General features: G+C 55.5%; 1 protein-coding gene across 4 annotated transcripts; it reads right to left on the reverse strand.

The window, feature by feature from the left end:
* Window positions 1-662: 662 nt before the first annotated feature.
* FURIN (furin, paired basic amino acid cleaving enzyme) lies at window positions 663-17,084 on the reverse strand. 4 transcript variants are annotated; one of them, XM_061394475.1, is made up of 16 exons: window positions 17,001-17,084; window positions 9,091-9,431; window positions 8,645-8,743; window positions 8,463-8,558; window positions 8,032-8,160; window positions 7,869-7,945; window positions 7,491-7,579; window positions 6,353-6,525; window positions 5,626-5,838; window positions 4,522-4,622; window positions 4,302-4,405; window positions 4,095-4,212; window positions 3,813-3,992; window positions 3,263-3,387; window positions 3,040-3,150; window positions 663-2,814 (listed from the first exon to the last, which is right to left on the reverse strand). In XM_061394475.1, exons 2-16 carry the CDS (start codon window positions 9,265-9,267, stop codon window positions 2,213-2,215), a joined length of 2,394 nt encoding a protein of 797 aa, XP_061250459.1. In that variant the 5' UTR covers window positions 9,268-9,431; window positions 17,001-17,084; the 3' UTR covers window positions 663-2,212. The 4 variants fall into 4 exon arrangements, with proteins under 4 accessions (XP_061250459.1, XP_061250457.1, XP_061250458.1 ...); XM_061394473.1 differs by lacking the exon at window positions 17,001-17,084 and adding an exon at window positions 13,661-13,753; XM_061394474.1 differs by lacking the exon at window positions 17,001-17,084 and adding an exon at window positions 12,897-12,987.
* Window positions 17,085-25,251: the final 8,167 nt, after the last annotated feature.

The following is a 25,251-nucleotide window of genomic DNA, read 5'->3' on the forward strand; positions in this document are numbered from 1 at the left end:
GGGGGAAGGCTAGTCCAGGCCTTTCCCACCCCACTGGATTCCCCAAGGAGGGCTCAGGCGCCAGCCTCTATTTGAATAAAATTTCCTAGTAAATATCCCGAGGAGAGGCCTACTTCTCAGGCATGGATCCTCGTGGAACTGGCCTGGCTCCTCTCCCCACCACAGGCAGGGGTTTCCTGTCCCATGGGAGACCTGGGGCAGGAGAGGGGCCTGGGCCAGAGTGTGTGTGTCAGGGGTGGGGTGGGGGGTATGGCACTTTCAGTGTGGGACTCAGGTTCTCCCCAGCAAAGCCTATCTTGATTCAGTTAGGCCCCACCAGAGGCCTCAGCCCTACAGCTGCTGGCCTAGGTGCTTCAGCCAAGGGACACCCTGAGCAACTGGACCCCGGGCCATCGCTCTCCACCCAGCTGCAGCCAAGGCCTATGGCGGAGGAAGTAAGTGCTCAGCTGCTTCCACTCTGGGGCTTCATCTGTCCCACCCCTGGGGCTTGTTGCCAGCTACTGTCCCTTCCACACCTCCTAAACCCCTCGGGAGATTGCCTTTGGGCAGCTAGAGCAGGCAGGACATCATGTGGGCACATAACTCTCCCCATCCCTCACCCCCGCCCCATCCTGGATGCAGCCCCGCAGTCCTAGGAAGAATATCACACACTGGAGACCAGGTCTGGTTTGCATAGTCTGCACGTTTAATCACTTTAAAACCTCTAACATTATCTCGTGTCCATTAAATAGAACCAACAATGCTGGGCCTGTTTAAATTACAAGAAAAAAAAAATCACTGTGCACCAACCCAGTATCTTACAAAACCAGCTGGGCTGGCCACGGGAGGGTGGGGGTAGGTGTGGGAAGAGGAGGGGGCACCTCTGGGCAGGTGGCTGGGTGCCAGGAGGGGCTGGGGGAGAGAAAGGAAAGGGAGCTCCCAAATGGGAGGGGACTGATTGTCCTAATGGGAGGGGTGCAAAAGGCACGTCAGAAGAGGGAGACATGGGGGGCAGGACAGGTCAGTGCTTTCTCCACCAGGGCACAGTGTTGGAGGGGGCTCGGTGCCACTGCCTGCCCACCCCTGGCACTTGGAGAACTAGTGACCCATGAGCCCTTGGCACGACGAGCCCCATCTCAAATGGACGACAGCCTGCCCCTTCTACCGTGATCCTCCTTCCCTAGGGCCCACTTGGCCTGGCATGCCTTGTCAGTATCCTGGGCTCAGCTGCAGCCCACCCCCCACACCTCAGGCCCAGGGCAGCCGAGGGCAACAGCAGGGTGGACAGTGGGTGTGGGAGGGTGGATGGTCCAGCTGCTGCTACCACCGTTAAAAATACAAAAAAAAAAACAAAACAAAACAGCATCTAAAGTGAAATAATCACAAAGTGAAAATATATCCTCAAACAGCCCCTGAGATCCCCACAGGGGAAAGCAGCATCGGGTGGGAGGCGGGAGAGGCCGGCTGGGCCACCGTCCCTCCCCACCACCCACCCAGGGGCTCCAGGGCTGTGAGTGCCAACAGCCCAGAAAGCCCCGGGCTCAGAAAACAGGGACTCGGGCCCTGGGGGGAGGGGAGAGTGTAGAGAGGGGAGGGTGGTCAGCACACCAGCCTGGGGCCGGGCCAGCCTTGCTAGGCAGGCAGCCCGCCCGCTGTAGTGGAGGTGGGCCAAGGGCCGAATGCACATGGGCACACATGTGCATGCCCCGGAAGTGCCTGCCCTGCCTTGGTCCCTTCCTTCGCTCACTGCTTTTGCCTGAGGCTCACCAGATATGCAGAACAGGGTCTGGACGCAGAAGCCCTTAGAGAGGTGGCCGCCTCCTTCCGATACCCCCTAGGCCAGTCTCCTGCTGCCTGGATGGGGCCCATTATTGCTTTAGAGGGACGCGGAGAGGCAGGAGCCGCAGCTCCGGTCAGGAATCCCGGGAGGGCCGCCCCTCTTCACCGGGTGCTCTGGCTGGGGCCTGGACCTTGGAAAGCTGCCCAAAGGTTTCATTCCTTTCTCCACATGGAGGGCTGCTGCGGGTGGGGACAGGCTCTCCCCCCATCCCCCCACCCCCAGCTGGCCCACCTCAGGCCGCCAGGGGGCCCAAGGGTAGGGTGGGAAGCCGTTTCTGCCCCTCTTGCCTCCCGGTTGGGCTCCAAACCCAGTCCCAAGATAAAAAAATACTTTGGTGAATTAAAAAGTGCCCAAGGAGGGGATGGGCTCGAAGGGGCGGGCAGTAGGCGCTCGTCAAAGGGCGCTCTGGTCTTTGATAAAGGCGGTCCTCTCGCCCCGGCCCTCGTCCTCCTCTGAGTCGGACGGGCACTCCTCTTGCCAGGCTTCAGGGGGTAGTCCCTTGTAGGAGATGAGGCCGCGGTCCATGGTGTACACTTTCACCCCTCGGAAGCTGAAGCCCGAGCGCAGCTGCAGGACCAGGAAGACGGTAACGAAGACCAGCACGATGAAGGCGCAGCTGAGGCCGGCCACCACCTCGGGCAGGTGCGAGGGCAGCAGGTCCGCCCGCAGCCGCGGCTCCGTCGCTACCTCCGCGGGCGGTGGCCGAGGGGGCGGCGGTGGCTGCTGCTGGTGCGACTCGCGGCTGCTCTGGCTCTGGCGCGAGCACGTCTGCTCCACCGGGTCCAGGGAGGCGTGGCTGGGGCAGCTGAGGCAGTCTGTGGGGGCGGGGCCCTGGCACGTGGCGCACGAGGTGTGGCAGGGCGTGCAGACGCTGGCCCGGATGATCTCCACGTCGTTCTCTGTGCTGTAGTGTGTGTCCAGGACTTGGGGAGCGAAGCCTGGGGGACAGTGCTGGACGCAGTTCTTCTGGTGCAAGGAGAAGCCTTCCTCGCACACTGCCAGGCCGGGGAGGGAGGGAAGGTGGGCGTCAGCCAGGCCGCCAAGGCTGCTAGGCCCTGCAGCCCTGGACACAGTCACTGCTGTCCCCAGGAGCTCCCAGACCCAGAACCCAACCCAGGGCCCCAGGATGTCCCTTCACACCCCCTTTCCTCCTTTAGGACAGGCACCCTCTATCCCCCCAAGTCTCAGGTCCCCAACACCCTACAGCGCCCACGACTCACCCACACAGGCCTGACTGGAAGTGAGGGTCTTACAGCCGATGCTCTCAGGGGGTGTGGGCAAACCCTCAGGGGCCGTGCCATAAAGCACGAGGGTGAACTTGGTCAGTGTCCCTATTGAGGGGCGTGGCAGAAGTCAGGAGGTACCAGGAGCATGCCTGCCCACCACCCCCAGACCCCGCCAGTTCTTCTCCTGGAACCCCAGCCCTCAAGCATCCCCCAATACCATAGTTGTTGGCTTCACTGGTGTTTTCAATCTCTAAGACCCACTCGCCAGAGGGATCCTCGTCCCAGGAATGGGTCGTCATGAAGGCCCAGTCGTTAAACCCATCTGCAGAGTAGTCATGTGGCCTGGGGAGGAATGTGCACATGGCTGCCTGAAGCATCTGGGGGACCCCAGCCAGGGGGTGCCAAGCCCACAGCACACGGACCACACACACTCCCCTGGTGCCACACCAACCCTGCTGCGCTAGAAATGCCTGCTGGTTGTTTCCCAGGAGGCCAAATGTTCTCAGCTGGAACATTCTGGAAACATGCAAGGGAAAACTACATGCAGACTACACATGGGGAGGCACACAGATGTGGCATGTCATGGGTAGACTCAGGGATTCCTGCAATATGGGACAATCCCATAGGACATAAACCATCCCTCCCAGAAACGTCAGCGTTTACCCCATGGAGAAGTATTTGTGGACCATCGGGGCTGTGTGAGTCCATGAGTGAGTGCACGTGGACCCAAGGGACAGGACAGGCTGGGCGGGAGAGAGGGCAAGTACCTGGCAGCCAGCAGGGTGGAGCGGGTGCCCATGGGGCTGACCAGGTGGATGGCAAGGTCACCGCGGCGGTTGTAGGACAGGGTGAGCCGTGCCTGAGCATGCTCCAGCCGCGTGATGTGGCTGGGCTCCCCCAGGCAGGCGGTCACGGTCTTCCGCACCTCCAGCCGCTTCCCGATGTCCCTGCAAGGAGCACGTGATGGGCTGTGAGAGGGGGGCCAGCAGGCACCACGGCGACCCTTGGGTCCACCCTGCCCCTCCTCCCAGCCGGGATCCAGCCCTCACTTGGGCTCAGTGAGGATGTCGATGGTGCATTTCCGCTGAGGGGCCACCGTCGTCCAGTTCTGGGCCAGAGCCACCATGGCGCCGGCGTCCAACAGCCCGTAGCCGTACGAATGGCTCACTGTGGGGCACGAGGGACGGGGTCAGCTGGGGGGCACAGAGCAGCCCCCCAGGACCCTCAATCCAGCCCAGGGAGCACGGTGCCCTCACCTTTGCGGCCCACACCATTGGTGGCCCAGTCGTTGGCGTTGAGGTGGGCTGGCTTTGAGGTCCGGACTACCAAGTGCTGCATGTCCCGCCAAGTGAGGTTCTTACTGCAAAGGAGGGACCGAAAGGCTCAGTCTCTTCAGAGACTCCGGCTGGAGTCCGAGGGCTGCCCTGCAGGGGGCGCTAGTGGGGACAGGCTCGCCCCTCGGTCCCCACCACTCACTTGGCCTCCAGGGTGAGAGCGATGATGCCTGCTGCCAGTGGGGCAGACGCAGAGGTGCCCGTGTGAGACTCTGTACACTTCTGCCGCAGGTCAGTGGTCACCTACAGGAGGATGATGACGTTGGGCATGTGACGTGGGGAGGACACCAGAGGGGTCACCTGGCTGCCCTCCCTCTGGCCACAGGCCCTGGGGAGCCAGGGCCAAGATGCCTCGTTCCCATTTGCTGCCTTGCTAACTCACTGCCAACAGGACAATGCCTGTTTCTTTCTGGGCCTCAGTTTCCCAAAGAATAAGAGGGCTGAACTAAAGGTTGGAGATCACTGAGAGCAATGCAGGGCTTCCCTGGTGGCTCAGTGGTATACAGAATCCGCCTGCAAATGCAGGAGACATGGGTTCAATCTCTGGGTCGAGAAGATCCCACATGCTGTGGAGCAACCAAGCCTGTGCACCACAAGTACTGAGCCCACATGCCAAAACTACTGAAGCCCAAGCACCCTAAAGCCCATGCACCACAAGAGAAGCCACCAAAATGAGAAGCCCTCCCATTGCAACTAGAAAGTAGTCCCCGCTTGTCACAACTAGAGAAAAGCCGGAGCAGCAACAAAGACCTAGGACAGCCAAAAATACATACATAAATGAAATTATAGGTCACTCAGTTGTGTCCAATTCTTTGCAACCCTATGGACTGTAGCCTGCCAGGCTCCTCTGTCCATGGCATTCTCCAGGCCAGAATGCTGGATGGAGTGTGTTGCCATTCCCTTCTCCAGGGGATCTTCTCCACCCAGGGATCAAACTCATGTCTCCTGCATTGCAGGCAGATTCTTTACTGTCTGAGCCACCAGGGAAGCCCAAATAGATTGTTAAAACAAATAAAAAAGAGAGCGATGCATGTTTTTAGGGAGAGTCTTATCAAGGGCTTCACCAGTGGCTCCGTGACCCTCAAGAGTCTTAGAGAGGTCCCCTAGCTCCCATCCCATGATGCCTTCGCCACCACCGCCCAGCCACGTGTGGGTAGAAGGCAGATACGGTCAGAAAGGCGGCTCCGGGCAGAGCCAGAAAGCGAGCAGCCCCATTTCCCCAGCCCCCTCCCGGGAAGAGACTCACGATCTGCTTCTCATTCTGGTTGCCACTACTGTAGGTGGTGGCCAGCGTGGACGAGCAGGCCTCACTGTACCAGGGCACGTTGCCGAACTGTGTGGCGCTGCTGATGGACAGCGTGTAGATGCTGTTGGTGTAGCCGTCGCAATTGCAGCTGTCATGTTCCCGGCCCCCGTTCCCCGAGGCCCAGACAAAGATGGAGCCCAGACCCCCGCGGCCCTGTGGACAGAGCAGGTTGGGGTCACACAAGAACAGGACTTAGGGGAGGGAGGGCCTGGTGGGAAGATGCTGCTTGAGACTAGGAAGGCTGAAGCATCCTTCTCCAGCGACGCTCTATCCAGCCCCTTCCCCCAAGGAGACCCCTGGTAGATCTCTCTCATCTCTTTTTACACAGAGACCCAGTCCACTACCAAAATCTTCAGAGTAGTGATTCTGGAGAGTGATGCTGCATGCTATGCTTAGTCACTCTGTTGTGTGTGACTCCATGCACTGTCTCCTCTGTCCATGAGGATTCTCCAGGCAAGAATACTGGAGTGGGAGTTATGGGCAATTAGCATTTACTTTTCTCTTCCTGTCCTTCACGTTTTAATAAACGTGCTTTGTATAAATTAAACACAAGAGTAAATAAATAGCAACAGAAAAACACAAAGGCGAAGCATGGCAAAGACAGTGCCTACTTTGCCCCCTGAGGCCGGGCCTGGTTTCCATGGCTGGGACAGGACCCCCACCTCACCTGGCTGACCCCCCGGAAGAAGGCCTCCTCAGCCAGGTGGGCTGGCCCATCCACGGTCTTGCCGTCGTCCTCGGGGCCCCAGCTGGCACTGTAGATGTGGATGTGGTTGGGGTTCAGGCCCAGCGAGCGTGCCTCCACGGCATCTGTCACTTCGCCATCCAGCATGCGCACCCCTGGCCACAGAGGGGGGCAGGGAGAGAGAGGCTGCGTGGGTCCAGCTGTCAGGGGCACCCCCAGGAGCACATCCAGCCCTGCACCCGGAAGGGGAGGGCAGAGGCTGGTGCTAAGAAACCCTGAGCCCCTGGCTTCTTGGGTGGCCTCTGCCTTTTGAAGACAAGACCCAGGGGAAAGGGGAGATCTCTCCAGCCCTCAACCACACATTTTGGACTAGGACAAATCTCTGGGGTCTCAAAGGAGCACGGAGCTCAAGGCCCTTCAGAGTGGAAGATGAGGTTTTGGGGCAACTCCTGCTAAGAAACGGTCCCCCCGGGACTTCCCTGGTGGTCCACTGGTTCAGAACTCGCCTTGCAATGCAGGGGACATGAGTTTGATCCCTGGTCGGGGAACTAAGATCCCACATGCCACAGCCCAACTAAGCCAGCGCTCCACACCTACTGGGGCAGTCCACCACAACTAGAGTCTGTGTGCAGCAGTGAAACATCCGGTGTGCCACAATTAAGATTTGATGCAGTCAAATAAATATTAAAAACAAATAAACACTCCTCCCGCCCTGCAGCACAGGGCCACCAGCAGAAGACGATGCCTTCAGCTCTTTGAACTGCAACTCTTCGTGGCCCTGTGGCCCTCCCAGGCTCCTCTGTCCATGGGATTCTCCAGGCGAGAATACTAGAGTGGCTTGCCATGCCCTCCTCTGTGGGGGGTTGCGGGGAGAGTGGCCTTCCCCACCCAGGGATCGAACCTGAGTCTCCCACATCTTCTGCATTGGCAGGCAGATTCTTTACCCGCTGAGCCACCTGGGAAGCCCCTCTGAGTTGCTAAGAACCCTCTATAGAAGAGCCATGTGGTCAGAAGGATGTACGGCAGGAAAGTGAGGACACTGGTTGGATGGGAAGTGAATACAGAAGAATCCACCAGAAAGGGTGGTCCTGAAGACAGGGTGGCTAAGGCCCACACCCACCTCCAATTCGGGCATTGTAGGCCACGCCTACGCCACAGACACCATTGTTGGCCACCGCAGCCACCTCTCCTGCACACCGTGTGCCATGCCTGCCGGGGTCAAGAGCACAGCATTAGCAGCGGACCGAGCATGGCAGGGGCAGCCTGAAGAGCGGGAGGGGCCACACGCCCCTCCACCTTAGCCTGCTGTCCCACGTCTATGCACAGACAACCCCCCACCCCCACACACATACATAGACACTCTCCACTCTGACCAGACCCTCCCGCAGCGCCCCAGCTAGACCAGGACTGCAGAAAAGACTTCAGCCTCTCGGACGGGGCTCGTCTGCTTCCTTGATGGAAATGAGAAGGGAGACAGAGGCCAGGGACCGGTTCTTACCTGTTGTCATTCATCTGTGTGTACCGGGGCTGGGGGTCAGGGTCCTGATCATTGACATCGAAGCTGGCCCCAGGATCCTGGAAGGGAGGTGGCCATCATAGGGTCAGCCTGGACACTCCAGCAGAGCAGGACCGTCCCTGGACTCCCCTCCCCGCCTCCTCACATAATTGCCTGCCAAGTCTGGGTGGTTCTTCTCGATGCCGTCGTCCAGGATAGAGACCACAATGCCACGCCCCGTGTAGCCCTGGGCCCAGGCCTCCTTCACATTCAGGTCCCGCTGGGTGACGCCAGACTGCAGAGACACCCACCCCCATTACCCAGCACTTAGGAGACGAGGTTGGTTGCTAGGTAAGGTCCCTTTGCCGTTCCACAAGCCCCTTCTCCACCTGCCCCTGCTCCTGAGATGCTACCACTGGGCTCCCTGGAATTATCAAGAACTCTGGGAGGGCACTCCCCAAGGCTTAGCAGGATGGGCAAGAAAAAGAGGAAGCAGACAGAGGAAGACTGACAGGAGGCCTCAGAGTCAGCCTTGCCTGCTCATGGAACCCTGAGTGGACAGATGGACGGGTGGAGGCAGCCGGGGAGGCCACGTACCAGGTACCACTGCTGGGGAAACTTGGGGTCCGTGGGCTCCTGGTATATGTCCCGTTTGGCCCGTCGCTTTGCCACCTGCTGCTCCAGCCACTTAACCTGTGAGGCAGTGAGGGGAAGACGGTGTGGGAGGAGGACGAGGGAAGGGGAAGGCTGGCAGCGGGAGGGGCTGGGGCTGCACTCACTTGAGGTTCCCGCTGCAGCCGGTTGTGCCGCAGGCGGTGAGGAGACAGGGACCGCTTTGTCACCGCTCGATGCCAGAAGTGGTAATAGTCACCGAAGATCTGTAACAAAGCAGGGAGACTGAGCTGGGCTTTCCATCTGTCAGTTCCCGGGGAGGCGCGGGGTGGGGGTGGACAACCAGTTGCAAGGGGAGGCTCAGGATGGCAGGCTGGGTGGTGGGCATCCGGTCCCTGCCCAGGACCCAGTAAGAAGGTGCAGGGGGCTGAGGGGGCCTCACCCACCCCCACCTCCCGGGACGCACCAGTCCACTGAGCAACCTAAGCTAGAAGCCCAAGGGAAGGACGAGCCTCGGCTCTCTTCCACGCCAGGTGCAAGAACACCTGCCCCCGCAGGCCCCACCCCCAGGTGACGTCCTGTGCCGAGGCCAGCCAGAGGGAGCAACACCTACCTGGCCCAGGTTGAGGAAGCCATGCTTGCGTGCCACACGGTCAGCGACGGCTGGGCCTCCAGGAATGTGCACGGCCCAGGTGTTGGTGAAGACCTTCTCTCCGCGGGCATCGGCCACCAGCAGGACCAAGGCTCCCGCTGCTGCTACCACCCAGAACAACCAGGGCCTCAGCTCCATGGGGGGGGACAGGTGGCCGGGACCCCGGAGCCCCCGTCTCCTTGGCCTGGTCACAGGGCCTGGGCTCCGGCGTACCTGCTCACTGCCTGTGGCCCGGGGCTGACTGGTGGGGGCATGGGGCCGGGACGGGCAGGGCTGTGCAGGAAGGAGGCAGGCTGCCGGCTCTGAGGGGAACAAGGGAGGGAAAGGCGGAGAGTCAGTCCCTCCCTGGGCATGCACTATAGCTGCCTTCCCACCCCTCAGCTCACTCCAGGCCTGAAAGGGCCTCTGGGGGGTGAGGAGTGAAAACCTGGCCCCCCAAGGTCAGCCAGATAGATGGAGCGACGGACCCCTTCCACACGCAGGAATACGGAAGTGGGAAGAAGAGGATCGAGGCTCGAGTCGCTCCAAACCAGAAGCAACAACTGAATAAATGCTTCCCAGAATCTAAGTCCAAAAGGTGGGGTATAAAGCAGCAGGTACCCACAATCCTGTTTTTGTTTTGAAAGAAACTATTTATACACATACACGTATATTTATATAAAACCACAGGACATAATCTGGAAGGACACATGCTGACAATGGTTTTCTCAAGACAGTGATAATTACAAGTAACGGTTATTTTCTTCTTCGTGTCACTGTATATTTTCCAAATGACTCAGGTATATTTTGTAAAAGGATAAAATGTTGACTTTTAAAGTTTTTTAATTGGCGGCATCTACACAGCTCACTAGGGCTTCCTGGTTCAGACCCAGCCGTGGGGAGTTACCTGCAAAGACTCATAGCCTCTGGCAAGAAAGAGGGGGGCCGCCTAAGATGGGGTGTGGGCTCCGGGGGCTGAGCAAGGGAAAGGGGATCACAGTGGCTTCACCCTCCCTCTATGGCCCAGGCCATCAGCAAAGTCAGGGGGCCCAGGCTCTCTTTTTACACAGTTTCCTCGGAGACGACAGGGCCACCCAGCCCTGGCCTGGAGGCCTCCAGCAGCCCCCTTTGGTGGCTCCACGCCCACCAGCCTTGCATCATCCGAGCCCAGGCAGCCAGGGCAAACACTGGCTGCTGAGCCAGGAGTGCTAAGGTGAGGCTGAATCAATAGTCTGCGTGTTGTTTTTCCTCCTTCGGCAAACAGAGAGCGGGACCTCTCTGCCTGGGGCCACATAACTGTCCCCACACAGGGCCCCTGGCTAGCCAGAAGCCTACCCCTGGGGTGGGGAGAAGCTGGGGAAGGTCCTGGAGGTGTCCCGCCTCAATGCCAAGCTTGTCGAGACTGCCCACACAGCCCCGGATGCCCCCACCCCTCCTGGGGCCCGGCCCCACAGGACGTCACTCTGTTGGACAGCAGAGTGAAGCTCCCAGCCCATCCAGGGCCTAGGGAGGCGGACCAGAAGGCTCACCACTGGGAAAACTCACTTTGCCCGGGGCTGCCCTCAGCACCCCCAGCCTTCCTGCATGCTCCTCCTGCACTCCCACCCTGCAGGCTGGAGAGCTTCAACTCATAATTCCTGGAGTATTTTCAGTTTACACCAAAATAACCTGACAGCTGATGGCAGGAGGCATCCACAAGGCAGCTCCTCCTCACCCTCGATGGGCAGAGTCCATAGGGTTCCCGACGGGCCGGGAAGCCACTGCCCCATGATGCCTTGGGCGACCAAGTTCCAGAGAGCTGTCTGAGCAAAGGCTGGGCAGCCCTTGGGGAGGGTGAGGGTTGAGGGTGGCGGGCGCTGAAGGGGCCCCGTGCCCTCACTTAACAGAGGATGTAGAGCCCTAGGGGCAGGGCCTTACAGAAACAAGTTCTCGTCTCCCTTTTCTGACACAAGAGCTGCCTCTTGGGTTCAGATGTCAAGCAAGGCCACCTCCTGACCACAGTGCTATGAGCCATACTGGAATCCCCCCATACACACATCAAGACTAGGTTCATCTGGGTCTAGCCCAAGTTCTGGCATATTGTGGGCGAACCGCAGCTGCTTGGTGATAAAGGTGATTATTTAATTACCTTGCAGGACCCAAAAAGGAAGCGGGCTTCAGGCACAACCAAACAATCCTCCAAGAAAGGACTGGCCTCCGTCTGCTCAGCATCCCCAGACACGCTGAGCCGTGGATATGGCTTCCACAGAGCCTGAAGCCCCAGACAGCCCTGCCTCAGCATCCTGGAAGCAGGGAGGATGGCCCCCACCTCAAAGAACAGGCGCTGAGAACAATAAATGAATGGGCTTCTTCTCCCCACCCCCATCCTAGACTCTGACTCACCCTCTGAGTCCCTGTTCAGCTCAAACTGGTAGGCTTGCCGTATTTCCAGCCTCCTGTGAAGCCCTCTATGGGGCTCCACTCCAGGCTTGGCCACAGAGAGACCTGTGGGTGCTTTTCCTGGCTGTGTTCTCTTCTCCCGCCCCAGGAACCTCCCGACGCAGCCAGCATCTCCAAGGCATCCGAACTGAACCTCACCCAGGTCCAGCTGCTGTTTCCCAGGCATCAGGGGGTCTGGAGTGGTCAGGGCTGCCTGGGAAAACTGGTTCCTTCCTTCCAGCAGAGACACCAAACCAGCTCCTGTGGCAGGAGCTGATGGCTCCGCTGAAATTCTGAATCCCAGCCTTTGCTCAGCTACTCATTTGCTGTGTGATCTTAGGTCACTTCCTCTCTCTGTCTGGGCCTCAGTTTTCCTAGGTGGTAAAAACTGCTAGACCAGAGGTTTTCAAACTTTTTTTGAAAGCCACAGAATCCTCTTAAAAAAAAAAAAATCAAATCTTATGTGGAAGCCCAATATAGGACATCGTAAAACTTGGGCGGCTCTAGAACAGGAGTCAAGCTTGGCTCCTCTCCTCGGTTGTCTCCACACCTGGCCAGCGGCTGCCCAGCCCTCACTAGGCCACATCACCTGGGTTTCCCTCCCATTTCCCGAGGCAGAAAGAATTTCGACACCCTCCTGTGGAGGAGGGTCTTCATCCCCGGGGTAAGGGGTGAGCGGACGGCGGGAAGGAGGCACTGACCTGATAACCGACTGCTGTTAAGACCTGTCTGGCACGCAGGCCACCCCACGGGGGCAGCAGGGGCCTCGGCCAGGCCTTCGCGGGAGCCAGCCTCCCCACTCCCGCAGACCCCGCACCTGAGTGTCTCGCCGCCCAGGTGTGCGAGCGGGGACGAGGCCCCGGCGGCGAATAATCCCCTCCGCCGCGAGCAGCCGCTCCACCCCCCCACCCCCCCGGCGGGAGCGCAGGCCCTCCCCAGCCACGGAGTGGGCGAGCCGGCGGTGGCTGCCCCCAAGGACGGCGGGGAGGCGGGAGCACCCGGCGCCTCTGGAATCCTCTCCCCATCCCGCCCCCGGCGGGGCCCCCGCGGGCGCTTCCTGGGGTCAGAGGGCTCGCCCCCGCCCCAAGCGGAAGAGCACCGGCACCCGCGGGGGCCCGGCGCGCTCAGGTGGGCTGCGGGATGCCCTTCCTGCTCCCCGCGGCTCCACCCTCCGCGCCGGCCCGCGGGCCAGTTCCAAAAGCCGGGCGGGCATCGGGGCCCGGGCTGCCTCCGCGCCAGCGACCCCGACCCTCCCCCGGCCTGGGCGCTCGGGCCGCGGAGCCTGCTCCTCCGGCAGAGCGGCCCAGTCTCCTCGGGCCCGGCTCCCGGCGCGCTGCCTCCCCCCGGGGCCCCGCGCCCTCGCTGCTTACCCTAGGGAACCCGGGCGGGGAAACTTTTCCAGGCGAGCGCCGGGGCGGCTCAGGCGCCCCTCGGCCGAGCGGAGAGCCCGGCTCCGGGGGGCCTGGGCTCGGCGCGGTCCCCGCGCCCGGCAGCAGCGTCACCGCGCAGAGGCGGGGAGGCGCGGCGGCGCGGCCTCGGCCGGGCCGGCGACCAGGGCAGGGCTCGGCCTCGGCTCCGGCTCCGGCTCCGGCGCGGGCGGGGGCAGCGGCCGGGCCGCGGCGGCGCGGCTTGTTTACTCGGGCCGCTGTCAGCGGCTGCGGCGGCCCGGGCTCCTCCTCCTCCGCCGCCGCGCCCCTCCCCCTCGCGGCGCCACCTCCGCGCTCCAGGCCGCCGCCGCCCCGCCGGCCCGGCCCGCCGCGCCGCCCATGCCGCCCGGGCCCTGGCCCGCGTTCCGAGCAGGAGCGCCGGGGCCCCGAGGCCTTCCGGGGCGCCTGCCGCCTCCGGCTCCAGCTTGGGGCAGAGGTAGGAAGTGGGGCCGGCGATCCCAGAGCCCTCGCAGCCGCTCGGCGGGCCCCCCGGGCTCCGCTGTTAGCCCCGCGAGCTCTCTGGGCCGGCGGCGGAGACCTGAACTCGGCACCCGGGGCAGGGTTTGGGAAGGACTTGAGGCGTCACTCTGAGCCCAGTCTCGGCCTAATTCTGGGGGAGTTGGGCTTCTCCCCCACCCCCCGCCACTTCCCCACACCTAAGCCACGAGTTTGGGCACGACCGGGTTAAGTGCCCTGGGATGACGCACCTGGAGTACCCTCCTTGAGGTCGGGCTTCACCGCGTCTGGGCAAACTTCCTCGTGGCCTACAGTTAGAAGACTCACTACTTTATTTGCATTTATATAGACAGGTGGATGAGCAGAACAACTAGCCCATCCCCTTTTAATTTTTTTAAACTTTTTTTTTTTTTCAACTCCAACTGCCTGCCAGGCACCAGGTCAATCACTTTATATTATCTCCTTCTTATGTACATTATTTAATCCGCTTAATCCTTTCAGGCTGACATTATTAATCCCATTTTACAGATAAGAAAACTGAGGCACACAAGGTTTAAATAATTTGCTGAAGGTCCCACAACTAACAGGCCTCAGATCCCAGAAGAGATCTGGAGCTTTGGCAGAGCCTGCATCTGAGCTCTTTGCAATATACCAACCGGCTCCTCTCCCTCCCTGGGTCCCTGCCCCAGAAAACGTCTGTGCTACTTGGCTGAGGCCATCACTGCTTGAGCTGAGAAAGAAAAGAGGGGAAGTGTGGCCAAGAGCTCCACAGGCTGGGTTATTTTAAGGTCACAGAGCAGTAGCTGCCCATCCCTTCCTGTCCTCTTTGAGATAACCTGGCAGAACAGTGTTATCCTGTGACCTCTTCAGTACAGGTTTGGGGATGATGAGGAAAATGGATTAGGATATTCTGAGCTCTTTCCCATGTGTTAACTTGCTCCATGCTTACCATGGATCCTGCAAGGTGGATATAGTTTTCCTTTAGGCAGCTTTCATGTATCACTATCTGTGCTTTACACAGGAGGAAACTGAGGCCCAGAGAAGTTAGTAGCGTTTGTAAAGTAACTCAGTAGGTGACAGTCAACCCCCAAACCTGAGTTCAAGTCGTAGTGGCCCTATTTTAAACTGTGCCAACCTTAGACAATGATTTGAGCAAACTCTGGGAGATAGTAGGGAGACAGAATAGGAAATGTTGGTCTACTCCAGTATTCTTGCCTGGGAAACTCCATGGACAAAGGAGCCTGGTGGGCTACAGTCCACGGGGTCGCAAACAGATACGACTGAGCACATAACACTTTTACTTTTCGGGAGATAATGTAGTTCAGAGGAGCCTGGCATGCTGCAGTCCATGGGATCGAGAAGAGTTGGACTTGACTTAGCAACTGAACGACAGTGACAACACCTTAATTCTCAGAGCCTCAATTTACCCCTCTGTAAAATGGAAATAATATTGAACCAGTGAGATAACATATGATTTGGGTACCTATACAAACAGCACAAAACCTAGAAACTCGGGGAAGAATGTGGGGTCCAGAAATTTGAGCGGGAAGGTGAGTCCGGTTGGCCCTCTTTCTGAATGGGAACTGCTCTTCCCACCACAATCATCAGGGAGCAGAGATTCCTCAGGGCCACCCCAGGGTAGCCCCAACCAGCAGCCCCAGCTACAGTTGGGAAAACAATGCTTCTGCAGTCAGACCTAGGCAGGAAGTGAGTCACGGTTCTTCCTAAATCTGTGAGCAAGAGAGCCCTGTTGAGGGGAAACAGGGACTGGGCTGGCCCCACCTAGCCTCTGAGTCCCTCTGTGCCCTTCCCACTTGTCCCCTGGCCTACAAGAAAAGTCAGCCCGGAAAGAAAGCAGGGCTGTCTGCCTCTTGGTGCCCCACCCGTCCTGGAGGCTGGCCCAGGGAAGCTGCAGTGGGTCTGGGGAGGAGGAAGGGGCACTGAAGCCCCAGTTTCTCCCACCAGCCTGTGCCTCCAACACTGCCTTTGGGATAAGGAGGATTCTTTAAACTGTTATTCAGAGGGGCATCACCGAGGGGAGGAGAGGACTGAGAGCCTGTCCCAGGGCATCCCCACCTTAGTCTTGCTCCTATTTTAGGGTTGTATTTTACAGCAATTCGGTTGTTAAAAAAGAATGTGGAGGGACTTCCCTGTGCTTCCACTGCAGGGGACACAGGTTCGATCCCTGGTCAGGGAACTTAAGATGTCCTGCAAGCTGCTTGGCCAGGCCAAAAAAAAAAAAAAAAGAATGGAAGCCACTCCCCTTGAAAAAAACCCTCTGGAGAGAATCCCGCCTTGCCACAGCTGGTGACTGCTAGTCAACTTCTTCCTTTATCTCCTGGAGCAAGTCCTAAAGGCAGGTTTTGTTCTCTTTATCACTCCCAAGAATTTATCTGAGGCTTAAGGCCTGAAGGACCTAAACTGCCTGCCCAGGTCCCCTGACTTGGGGCCTCAGTAAGCTCACGGGCCTCTGGACAAGTTATCAGTTTTACACAGCAGTTATTAGGACAGGGACACCAAGTGACAGAAGCCTGGCAGTGGGGGCTGGGGGGTGGGGGGCACAACCTGTGGGGTTGAACAGGACCTAGTGGGTAAGGCCAGAAGGAGGAACGGGCTGTGAGCAGTTCCCATCTTCCTAGCAGGGGGCCGGAAGAAGGGTCCAACCAGGCCTTTCTTTATCCCTGGATTTGAGGCTAACCAGCCAGGTGGCTTGACTTCCCAGGTGGCTCACTGGGTAAAGAATCTGCCTGCAATGCAGGAGACACAGGAGATTCGGGTTCGATCCCTTGGCCAGGAAGATCCCCTAGAGAAGGGCATGGCAACCCACTCCAGTATTCTTGCCTGGAGAATCCCATGGACAGAGGAACCTGGAAAGCTATAGCCCATACAGTCACAAAGAGTTGGAGATGACTGAGTACACATATACAGCCAGGTGGCTCAGACAGTAAAGAATCTGCCTGCAATACAGAAGACAGGATTTGATTCCTGGGTCAGAAGGATCCCCTGGAGAAGGGAATGGTTACCCACTACAGTATTCTTGCCTGGAGAATCCCATGTACAGAGGAGCCTGATGGGCTAAAGTCCTTGGGGGTCACAAAAAGTCAGACACGACTAAGCAATCTGGGGAGACCTCCAAGAGCAACTGGTGTCCTATGATAAAATCCACCCATTCACCCTTACCTCAGGCACTCCCATTGTCCCCTTAGAGTGCTCCGGGGTGTCCCTTCCTCTCAAAATCTCTTCCTCCCTCTCTCAGACACCTCAAACAAAGCCTTCAGGATCAAACAAAGCATCCAGGATCTTAGTTCCCCAACCAGGGATGGAACGCTCACCCCCTGCAGTGGAAGCTCAGAGTCTTAACCACTGGATGGACAGGGAAGTCCACCTCCACCAACACCCGGTACATCCACACATGCCTGGAAGAGCAGACAACAACATTTAATTGGGGTTTTCTCTAAAAGACCGGGAGTTGAAAGCTTTCTGTTGTTTTCTTTTTGCTTACCTGCATGCTCAGAAATTCCTGCAATAACTTTTAGAATAAGATAATTAAAATATTTAAGTCATGCAAAACTGAATAAAGCATGCCCATACTTCACCAACTAGCTCCAGAACACCTGGGGTCCATCCTGAGCGCTGCTGAGACAATAGTCAGGCTCCTCCTGTCCCGTCACAGGGCAGGGTCCTTCCAGTTCTAGCTAAACCGCTTTGGGAAAACCTCCTTTATACGACAGGCAAACTGGATGTCTGTGTGGGAGGGGGGAGGAGTGAGGAGTGATCTGGCGGTGATGTATCTGGTCACGCTGGGACAGGATCGCAGCTCGACCAGCCCTTCTCCTGTTCCTAATTATTAGGCTAGGTCCACGCTTACCTTTTACCTGCAGGTTCTGCCGCATCCCCAAGTCACTGCTCAGCTTAAAGGTTCCCTTCTGCCAGCTCTGTGTCTCTGCTTTGCCCTCACTGCCCAGCCAGTGCTGCCCACGATTGGGCAACAAATAGGTGCTTTGGGTGCAGTCTGAATGCTAAGCCCTGGGACCTCAAGCCGAGCCCCTTAGGACTTGCCTTTAGGAAGCCAGTGACCACCCCTGGGGAAGATAGAAGGATACGCACCAGGAGCTTCCTGAAGCTTCGCCTTCCCTCTTGCCTTGCAGCTCCAAAAAGCTCTGCCCTTCCTTCTCTCTCTTGATACAACAATGTAAAAACAATCAGTTAACGTGACTTCTTATTGAATTTTCCTATCAGTTTTATTATCAGAACAGGATTTCTCTACCTCGACACTATTGACATCTTTAGCCAGATTATCTTTGTTTGGGAAACTGTCCTGTGCATGCTAGGGTGGTTTAGCAACATCCCTGGTCTCTGAACACTAGGGGCCAGTAGCACCCCCACCCCCATTATTGTTAGGGGAAGCACACCGACTGAAACCGCCCACCCTGGCCAGGCACCATAGTAACCATTTGCGTGAGTTATTTTACAACAGGAGGTCCTACTAAGGAACACAGAACTAATAAGCCACCACCAACAAGAAGCGTTCGGGAAAGGGTCAAAGGAGATGCCACATGTCCTTCCATCTGCCAGAAGCCTCCTCGCTGGCATCCATCTTGGCTGAGCAAAGCATGTGCGACCAGGAAGGACCCTGAGTCAGAGTGACTGGCCAGAGACAACCCGGAAACTAATCCCATCACCATAAAACCTGAGACAGCGAGCCACGCGGCAGAGCAGTTCTCCTGGCTTCCCTCACACTCCTGCTCTCCACCTGGCGTCCTCTTCCCAATATAGCCTCTTGCTTTGACAGCTCGTGTGTCTCCTTGGACAATTCATTTCCGAGTGTTAGACAGGAACCCTCTCTCAGGCCCTGGAATGGGTCCCCCTTCCTGCAACATTATGACAACCAAAAATGTCTCATGTGTGTTTAGTCGCTCAGTCGTGTCCGACTGTTTGCGACCCCATGGACTTAACTTTCCCCTATGGAGCCCGCCAGGCTCCTCTATCCATGGGCTTCTCCAGGCAAGAATACTGGAGAGGGTTGCCATTTCCTTCTCCATAAAATGTTTTGAGACATTGTCAAATGTCCCCACAGCGGGGTACAAAACTGCCCCTGACTGAGAACCACTGGTTCAGAGTGAGGAGTGGGAGGACTCGGGAGAGGGTTGGTGTGCCAGGGTTCCGGGCGGCATGGGCTGTGTACCAGGAACTGCACCGAGACAGCTGGCAGCAAGAGAGAAAACTCCCAACCCCAAACCACCTGGCAGGGAAGGGCAACAATGGGGCCGTTTAGTGTTCAGGGCAAACAATCTTATGTATCTCCCCAGCATCTGAGGACATGGCTCTCAAGAACGTTAATGATAATGCTGAATTGAGGAGAGGAACCATCACGTCGATCACACTCTGTTTACTGAGGTGGGGAAGCAGGTGAGACAGCTCTGCATTAAATATGTATTTGGAAAGCAGACAGAAGTGGTGGCTGAGGGAAGAAGGGTGGGGCGGAGGAGACTTTGGGGAGTGACAGATCTGTTCATTACCTGGATTGTGGTGATGATTCCAGGGTATTCACAAATGTCAAAGTGGATCAAGTCATCAGAATAAAAAAAGAAAAACAAAAATAACAAACAAAAATGGATCAAGTCGCATGTCTTAAACATATGCAGTTTATCATGTGTCAATTATATGTCAATAAAGTTATTTTAAAAATGTATTTCAGGACTTCCCTGGTGGCTCAGTGGATAAGAATCCACCTGTCAATCCAGGGGACATGAGTTCAATTCTTGGTCTGGGAAAATTCCTCTTGCCACAGAGCAGCTAAGCCAGGTTGCACCACAACTACTGAGCCCACATGCTGCCAACTACCGAAGCCTGAGCACTCGAGAGCCCGTGCTCCCCAACAAGAGAAGCCACGGCAACGCGAAGCCTGAGCACTGCAGCTAGAGGGTAGCCCCTGCTCACCTCAACTAGAGACGAGTCCATGCACAACAACGAATACCCAATAAAAAATAAATAAAATGTGTTCATTGTTTAACATTTTAGTGCTTGAAAAGCATTATTTTGGAAGTGTGCTACCATGAAGTAGTCATTTCTTGACTGTGCCAGATGAATGGTGGGGTGGGACAGTCACTGTAGTCCTTAAAAAGGAAACGGAAAACAGGAGAAAATGATCATGGACCTCCAGGCATATCTAAGAAGGAGGGGAAAATGATGGCAAGAACATTCAGCTCCAGTGTCTTTCCATGAAGCCAGCGAGAGCCTGTCCACTGGCTTAGAGGAAACACTGGAGAGTTTTTCTGTTGGATGATGCTATCAGACCAACGTGTCTGGAACGGTATTATCAGGGGCTTGGGGAAAAGAAATAACAACTCTAGTGCTGGCTGCCAGGAAAGGAACAGATGAATCTGGAAATTACAGGCTCCTCCACTGCCTTTAATCCCTAAAACAAACATTGCTGGGGGAAAAGCCAGTTAATACCTGGAGGAGGGCCGGTGTTATCCCTCAGTGGGGCTGCCGCAGCTGGGGAGCAGAGAGCCTTTACAGGAGTTGGCTGCACAGGAAAGGTGCCAGCAGCCACTGTGCCCAGGGGGTGTCCTCTGCAGGGAGGGGTGCCAAGGTGCCCAGGAAGAAGAGCTGGGGATGGCCAACAGTGAGGGGCATCTCGGCAACAGTTCAAGTGCCTTTCTTATTTTAAAAACCAAAATGTATTTATTGACTTGGCTGCATCGGGTCTTAGTTGCGGCACGCGAGATTTTTGGTCTTCCTTGCAGTATGGGGAATATTTTTAGTTGCAGCGTGTGGGATCTAGTTCCCTGACCAAGGGTTGAACCATGGGCCCTTTGAACTGGGAGCATGGAGTTTTAGCCACTGGACCACCAGGGAAGTCCCTGAGCTTCTCTTATAAACTGGTTTAGTTAGCCTGCTGTCTGCCGCCCTCACAAGTGGAACACTGGAGGAGATCCTGCACCCAGCAGGTGCTCAATCAATGTCCGAGGATTGAAGGAAGGAAATGCCCAGAGCACAATCAACCCTGCACAAACGGAGATTTTTATGGTCACACATAACATCCCTGTCACAAAGGTCTGACCTTGCTCCCCCTCTTCACTCTAGGCTCCTGAGAACTTCAGTGGAGGCTTCAGTGGAGACTTCCCTGCTGGCCCAGTGGCTAAGACTCTGAATTCCCAATGCAGCGGGCCCAGGGTTTGATCCCTGTTCGGGGAGCTAGATCCCACACACTGCAGCTGAAGATTTTGAGTGCTGCAATGAAGATGGAAGATTCAGCATGCCACAACTAAGACCCAGCACAGCTCAGTAAGCAAATAAGAAGTTCAGATCATGGTGAGTACTCTGAAACAAAATAACAGAGGGTGGTGTAGTAGTACCTGGAGGACGGGAAGGTACTATCCCTGGGGCGGTCTTCTTTGAGGGAAGGCTTCTCTGAGAAGGTGATATTTGAGCAGAAGCTCAAATAAGAGATAAAGGTGTGACGATCTGGCAAGAGGGCATCCCAGGCAGTTAGTGGAGGAAAATAGTGCACGAGCCTGGTGAGTAAGCTTGTGCACTTGGAGAGCAGACACTTCTCCGGAGCACTGGGGGAGAGGGTGACAGAAGGAAGAGAGGGATGAGAGTGGTCAGCAAGGCTAGACCACGCTGCGTGTAGCAGGCTGGGTGGGACACTGAGCTGAACAGTGGGAAATTTTACTAATTTACCTTTTTCAAAGACCCTCTGACTACCGTAGGAGAGAAGACACATCAGGGCAGGTGGGTAAGAATGGGAGCCCAGGGACTTCCCTGGTGGTTCGGTAGCTAAGACTGTGCTGCCAAAGCAGGGGGCCCAGGTTCTGGTCAAGAAGCTAGATCCCACTTGCCGCAACTAAAGATCCTGCATGCTGAAATGAAGATCAAAGATACCGAGTGCCGAAACTAAGACCTGGGGTGCTGCCAAATAAATAAATATATATATAAAGAGTGGGAGCCCCATGACAGTCCTGTGCAGGAGGCACCATTCGTGACCCTCCCATGTTACAGCTCCGTGAGGGTCTGGAGATGTCAGAAGACTCTCATAACCCAGTAATCCGGTTTGTGGGCTCTTGAGCCATCAGCAGGTCTAGGAAGGATGGACAGGAGCCATAACACGTGTCTGGCCTGGGAAGGCAGAGCCTCCTCAGGCCAAAAGCTGGCCCTGGGCGGCCAGGCCTGGAACCCCACTGCCCGACCCCTTTGGTGGTTCAGGTGCTTCTCCCTGAATCACATCCCTGTCAGCATCTTTAGCTGCAGCCTTGGCAACAAGGGATGCCCGAGTTCCCAGCCAGGACTCCCAGAGCACCCCCCACTCACTCCCCGGCAGGCACCCTGCCAAGTGCTTTCCTCTCACTGCCTCCTGTATTTGTCTTGGCCACCCTGGCCCGGGCACCGGTGTTAGTCCCATTTTATTTATTTCTTTTTTAATTGAAATGGCCCATGTTTAAGCCATATCATCTTATTTATCCATTTATTTTTGGCTGCACTGGGTCTTCGTGGCTGTGCACAGGCTTTCTCTAGTTGCAGCGAGTGGGGCTCTTTTCTAGTTGTGGTGCTTGGGCTTCTCATTGCAGTGGCTTTTCTTGTTGCAGACCACGGGCTGTAGAGTTTGGGCTCAGTAGTTTTGGCACACAGGCTTAGTTGCCCCATGGCACATGGAATCTTCCCTGACCAGGGATCGAACCCATGTCCCCTGCACTGACAGGTAGACTCCCAACCACTGGACCACCAGGGAAGTCCTGTTATTCCCATTTTACAGATGAGGAACCTGAGGCCCAGAGAGCCTGCTTGGAGTCAGTTAGGAAGAAGAGGATCCAGGATTTGAACCTGGGGAACACACACACTTCAGCCTCTCAGCTTTCTGCTTCTAGAAGAGGGAGACGCTGATTCCCCAGGCACTGTCATGTGGGTGGCTCAGCCATGGTTCACCTTTGACTTTTCTTGGAGGAAGCTTGTATACCTGCCCTCTCCCAGCTGTGATTTTTTTAATTAATTTGTTTTACATTAATCCATTCTCAACTTTTGAAAAAAAAAAAAATTGGGGCCTGGGTCTTCATTGCTGCTTGCAGGCTTTCTTTAGTTAAGGTGAGCAGGGGCTACTCTCTAGCTGCGGTTCTCGGGCTTCTACTTGTGGTAGCTTTTCTTATTGTGTAGCACAGACTCTAGGTTCTTGGACTAGTAGTTATGGAACACAGGCTTTAGCTGCCTGTAGCCTGTGAGGCTTTCCCGGACCGGGAATCAGACCCATGTCCCCTGCGCTGGTAGGTGGACTTCTATACACTGTATGATGAGAGAATTCCTCCCCCACCCCTTCTTGTCTTGTCCCCCCCGACCCCTTGTCATAATGATGTTTCTATAACATGTGCGCTGCAGAACCAGAGCTGTTCTTCCCCCAACCAGCCCAGCTGTGGGCTCAAATGCAGCCCTAACGCTGGCTTGAGTGCCACCCCCAGTCCCTGGGCAAATTACTTAACCTCTCAGGGACTCCATTCCCTCATTTGTAAACTGGGCTGAAAACTGCCCAGCCCATCAGGCGTTAAGTGTATTAAGTCCTCACTCAGTGCAGCGTCTGGTCTGAAGCGGTGTCTGCTGTGAGTAAATTCCATCCTCCTCTCTGAGGCAGGCACCCTCTTCCAGTGGGCCGGCCCTGGAGGCTTCTAACTGTTCCGCATTGGCCCAAACCCAGGCATTCGTGGGTGAAATCTCTGCTCTCCCTGTGGTCCTTCTTTGGTGCCGTTGGCTTATTTTTTTCCTCGGAGGAGAGCGGCGAGCCTCCTTGCCTTGCTGCGGTGTGCAAAGCAGCCTTTGGTGTGGCCTGGTCCCTGGGTGGCCCATGAGATGCCTTGTAACCGTTCTGCAAGATGCTGGCTCCTTTGACCTCTTGCCTTTGAGGTTGAAGATCAGCAGACGGTCCTCTGAGGCAGTGTTTCTCAACGTGGTTACATGCAGAGAATGTGAGTAGTCCTGGGGCCAAGGGACCAGGCAGATGACGTTGATGGGGTCCTTCTGGCAGCTGCCACTGCACACCCTGATGCCCACCTGGGGGCTGAAGGCTGTAGAACCCATTTCAGGCACATGAGTCGGCAGTGCTCTCTAAGGGGAGGCTGGCGTTCTGGCCACGTCGGGGACAAGTGGCTAGACTGTCCCACCACCTGCCACATCACTGTGTTGCTAAGTTCTCTCCTCATAGAGTCCTGGGCAGGGCTGGTCTTCCTGACGTTCTTGTTTTTAGAAAGAAGAAATGTTTTCCAGAGAGCATTCTTAGAAGGTCGTTACCCTGGGAAGCAATAAGGCTCTTTATCATGGACACGGGTCTCTAATCTGAGTCTTGTACATTCCCTTTATGGGAAAGACACCTGAGCAACCTCCCCAGTGCTCATGGAGATAAATTATTTTTGTTTTATTAGATATCTCCTTCTTATAGTTCTCATGCAACCACCAGGCCAAAACCATTCAAAGTGAAAACTATGTGGAAAAATACACATAAAGCAATCTTGCTTCTACCTCTGTCCCTTCTGTTCAACCCCCTTCCACACTTGGGTGCCAATTTTTATTAGATCTGATTTATCCCCCCAATATTTCTTTCTGCCAAAAAAAAAAAAAAAACATAAATTATATGCACATAAGCATTTATCTCTCTCTCTATTCTTCTAAGATTTTTTTTGATGGGGACCATTTTTAAAGTCTTTATTGAATTTGTTATAGTATTGCTTGTTTTACACTTTGGTTTTTTGGACAAGAGGCATGTGGGATCTTAACTCCCTGACCAGGGATTGAACCCAAATCCCTTGTGTTGGAAGGTGAAATGTTAACCACTGGACCACCAGAGAAGTCCCCTCTCTATTCTTGTACTTTCTTTTTTTCTTAATCAAAAGGGAGTATATTACTTTTTTTTTTTTAACTTAGGAGTACATTCTGGAGAAGTTTACATAATAAAAATAAGCAAAGGATTAAAATATACACACTACTATATATAAAATCCCTGGGTCGGAAAGATCCCCTGGAGGAGGAAATGGCAACCCACTCCAGTATTCTTGCCTGGAAAATTCCATGTACTGAGGAGTCTGGCAGGCTACAGTCCATGGGGTCGAAAAGAGCTGGACATGACTGAGTGACTGAGCATGCACACACACATATATAAAATAGATAACCAACAAGGACCTAATGAATAGCACAGGGAAATATACTTACAATCTTTGAATAATCTATAATGGAAAATAATTTTTAAAAGAACATATATATATATGTGTATATATATATATATATGTGTATATATATATATATATGTGTGTGTAATTGAATCACTTTGCTGTATACCTGAAACTAATACAACATTGTAAATTAACTATGTTTCAATTAAAAAGTTTTTTAAAGGGCAAAGAACACAAAAGTAAATAAACCAAACTACAAACCTAATGCAATTCAAAGTGAAAACTTTAGCTTGATGGGAGGGGTGATGCTGCTTGGCTGAAATAAAATTGCCGCTTGCCGTGATTTGGGACTGACCAATAAGAGTAGGTCTCCTTTCGAGTTTGTCATACCTATGGATGCTCCATGTGCTGGGGATGACTCAGTTCTCCCAGTCCTTTTCTCTATTTGAATTGCTGCAATACTTCTGTTTGCATAGTGGGCTGTTACATCATTTGGCCTCCACTTGGCTTCAATGCATCATTTACGCATTAAATCCGCCTCTGTTCTTTTCTTGTTAGCCAGCAGCAATCCAAAACGGCTGCTTGATGCCAACGCCATCATAAACACAAATGCAAACTCAGGCAGTGAAATCCTGTGTCAACAGTAGATGGTAAGGTGGTCATGCCGGCAGGAATGATGATGAAAATAATCA

The sequence above is a fragment of the Bos javanicus genome, chromosome 21 (genome assembly GCF_032452875.1).
Source record: "Bos javanicus breed banteng chromosome 21, ARS-OSU_banteng_1.0, whole genome shotgun sequence".
NCBI lineage: Eukaryota > Metazoa > Chordata > Mammalia > Artiodactyla > Bovidae > Bos > Bos javanicus.

Excerpts from the sequence above, each read along its gene's own strand:
- FURIN (XM_061394475.1), bottom strand. The coding sequence starts at position 9,267 with ATGGAGCTGAGGCCCTGGTTGTTCTGGGTGGTAGCAGCAGCGGGAGCC. Across the intron at positions 7,580-7,868 it reads ACACAGATGAATGACAACAG|GCATGGCACACGGTGTGCAG; the intron begins GTAAGAACCGGT and ends TGACCCCGGCAG. Across the intron at positions 4,213-4,301 it reads CAATGGTGTGGGCCGCAAAG|TGAGCCATTCGTACGGCTAC; the intron begins GTGAGGGCACCG and ends CGTGCCCCACAG.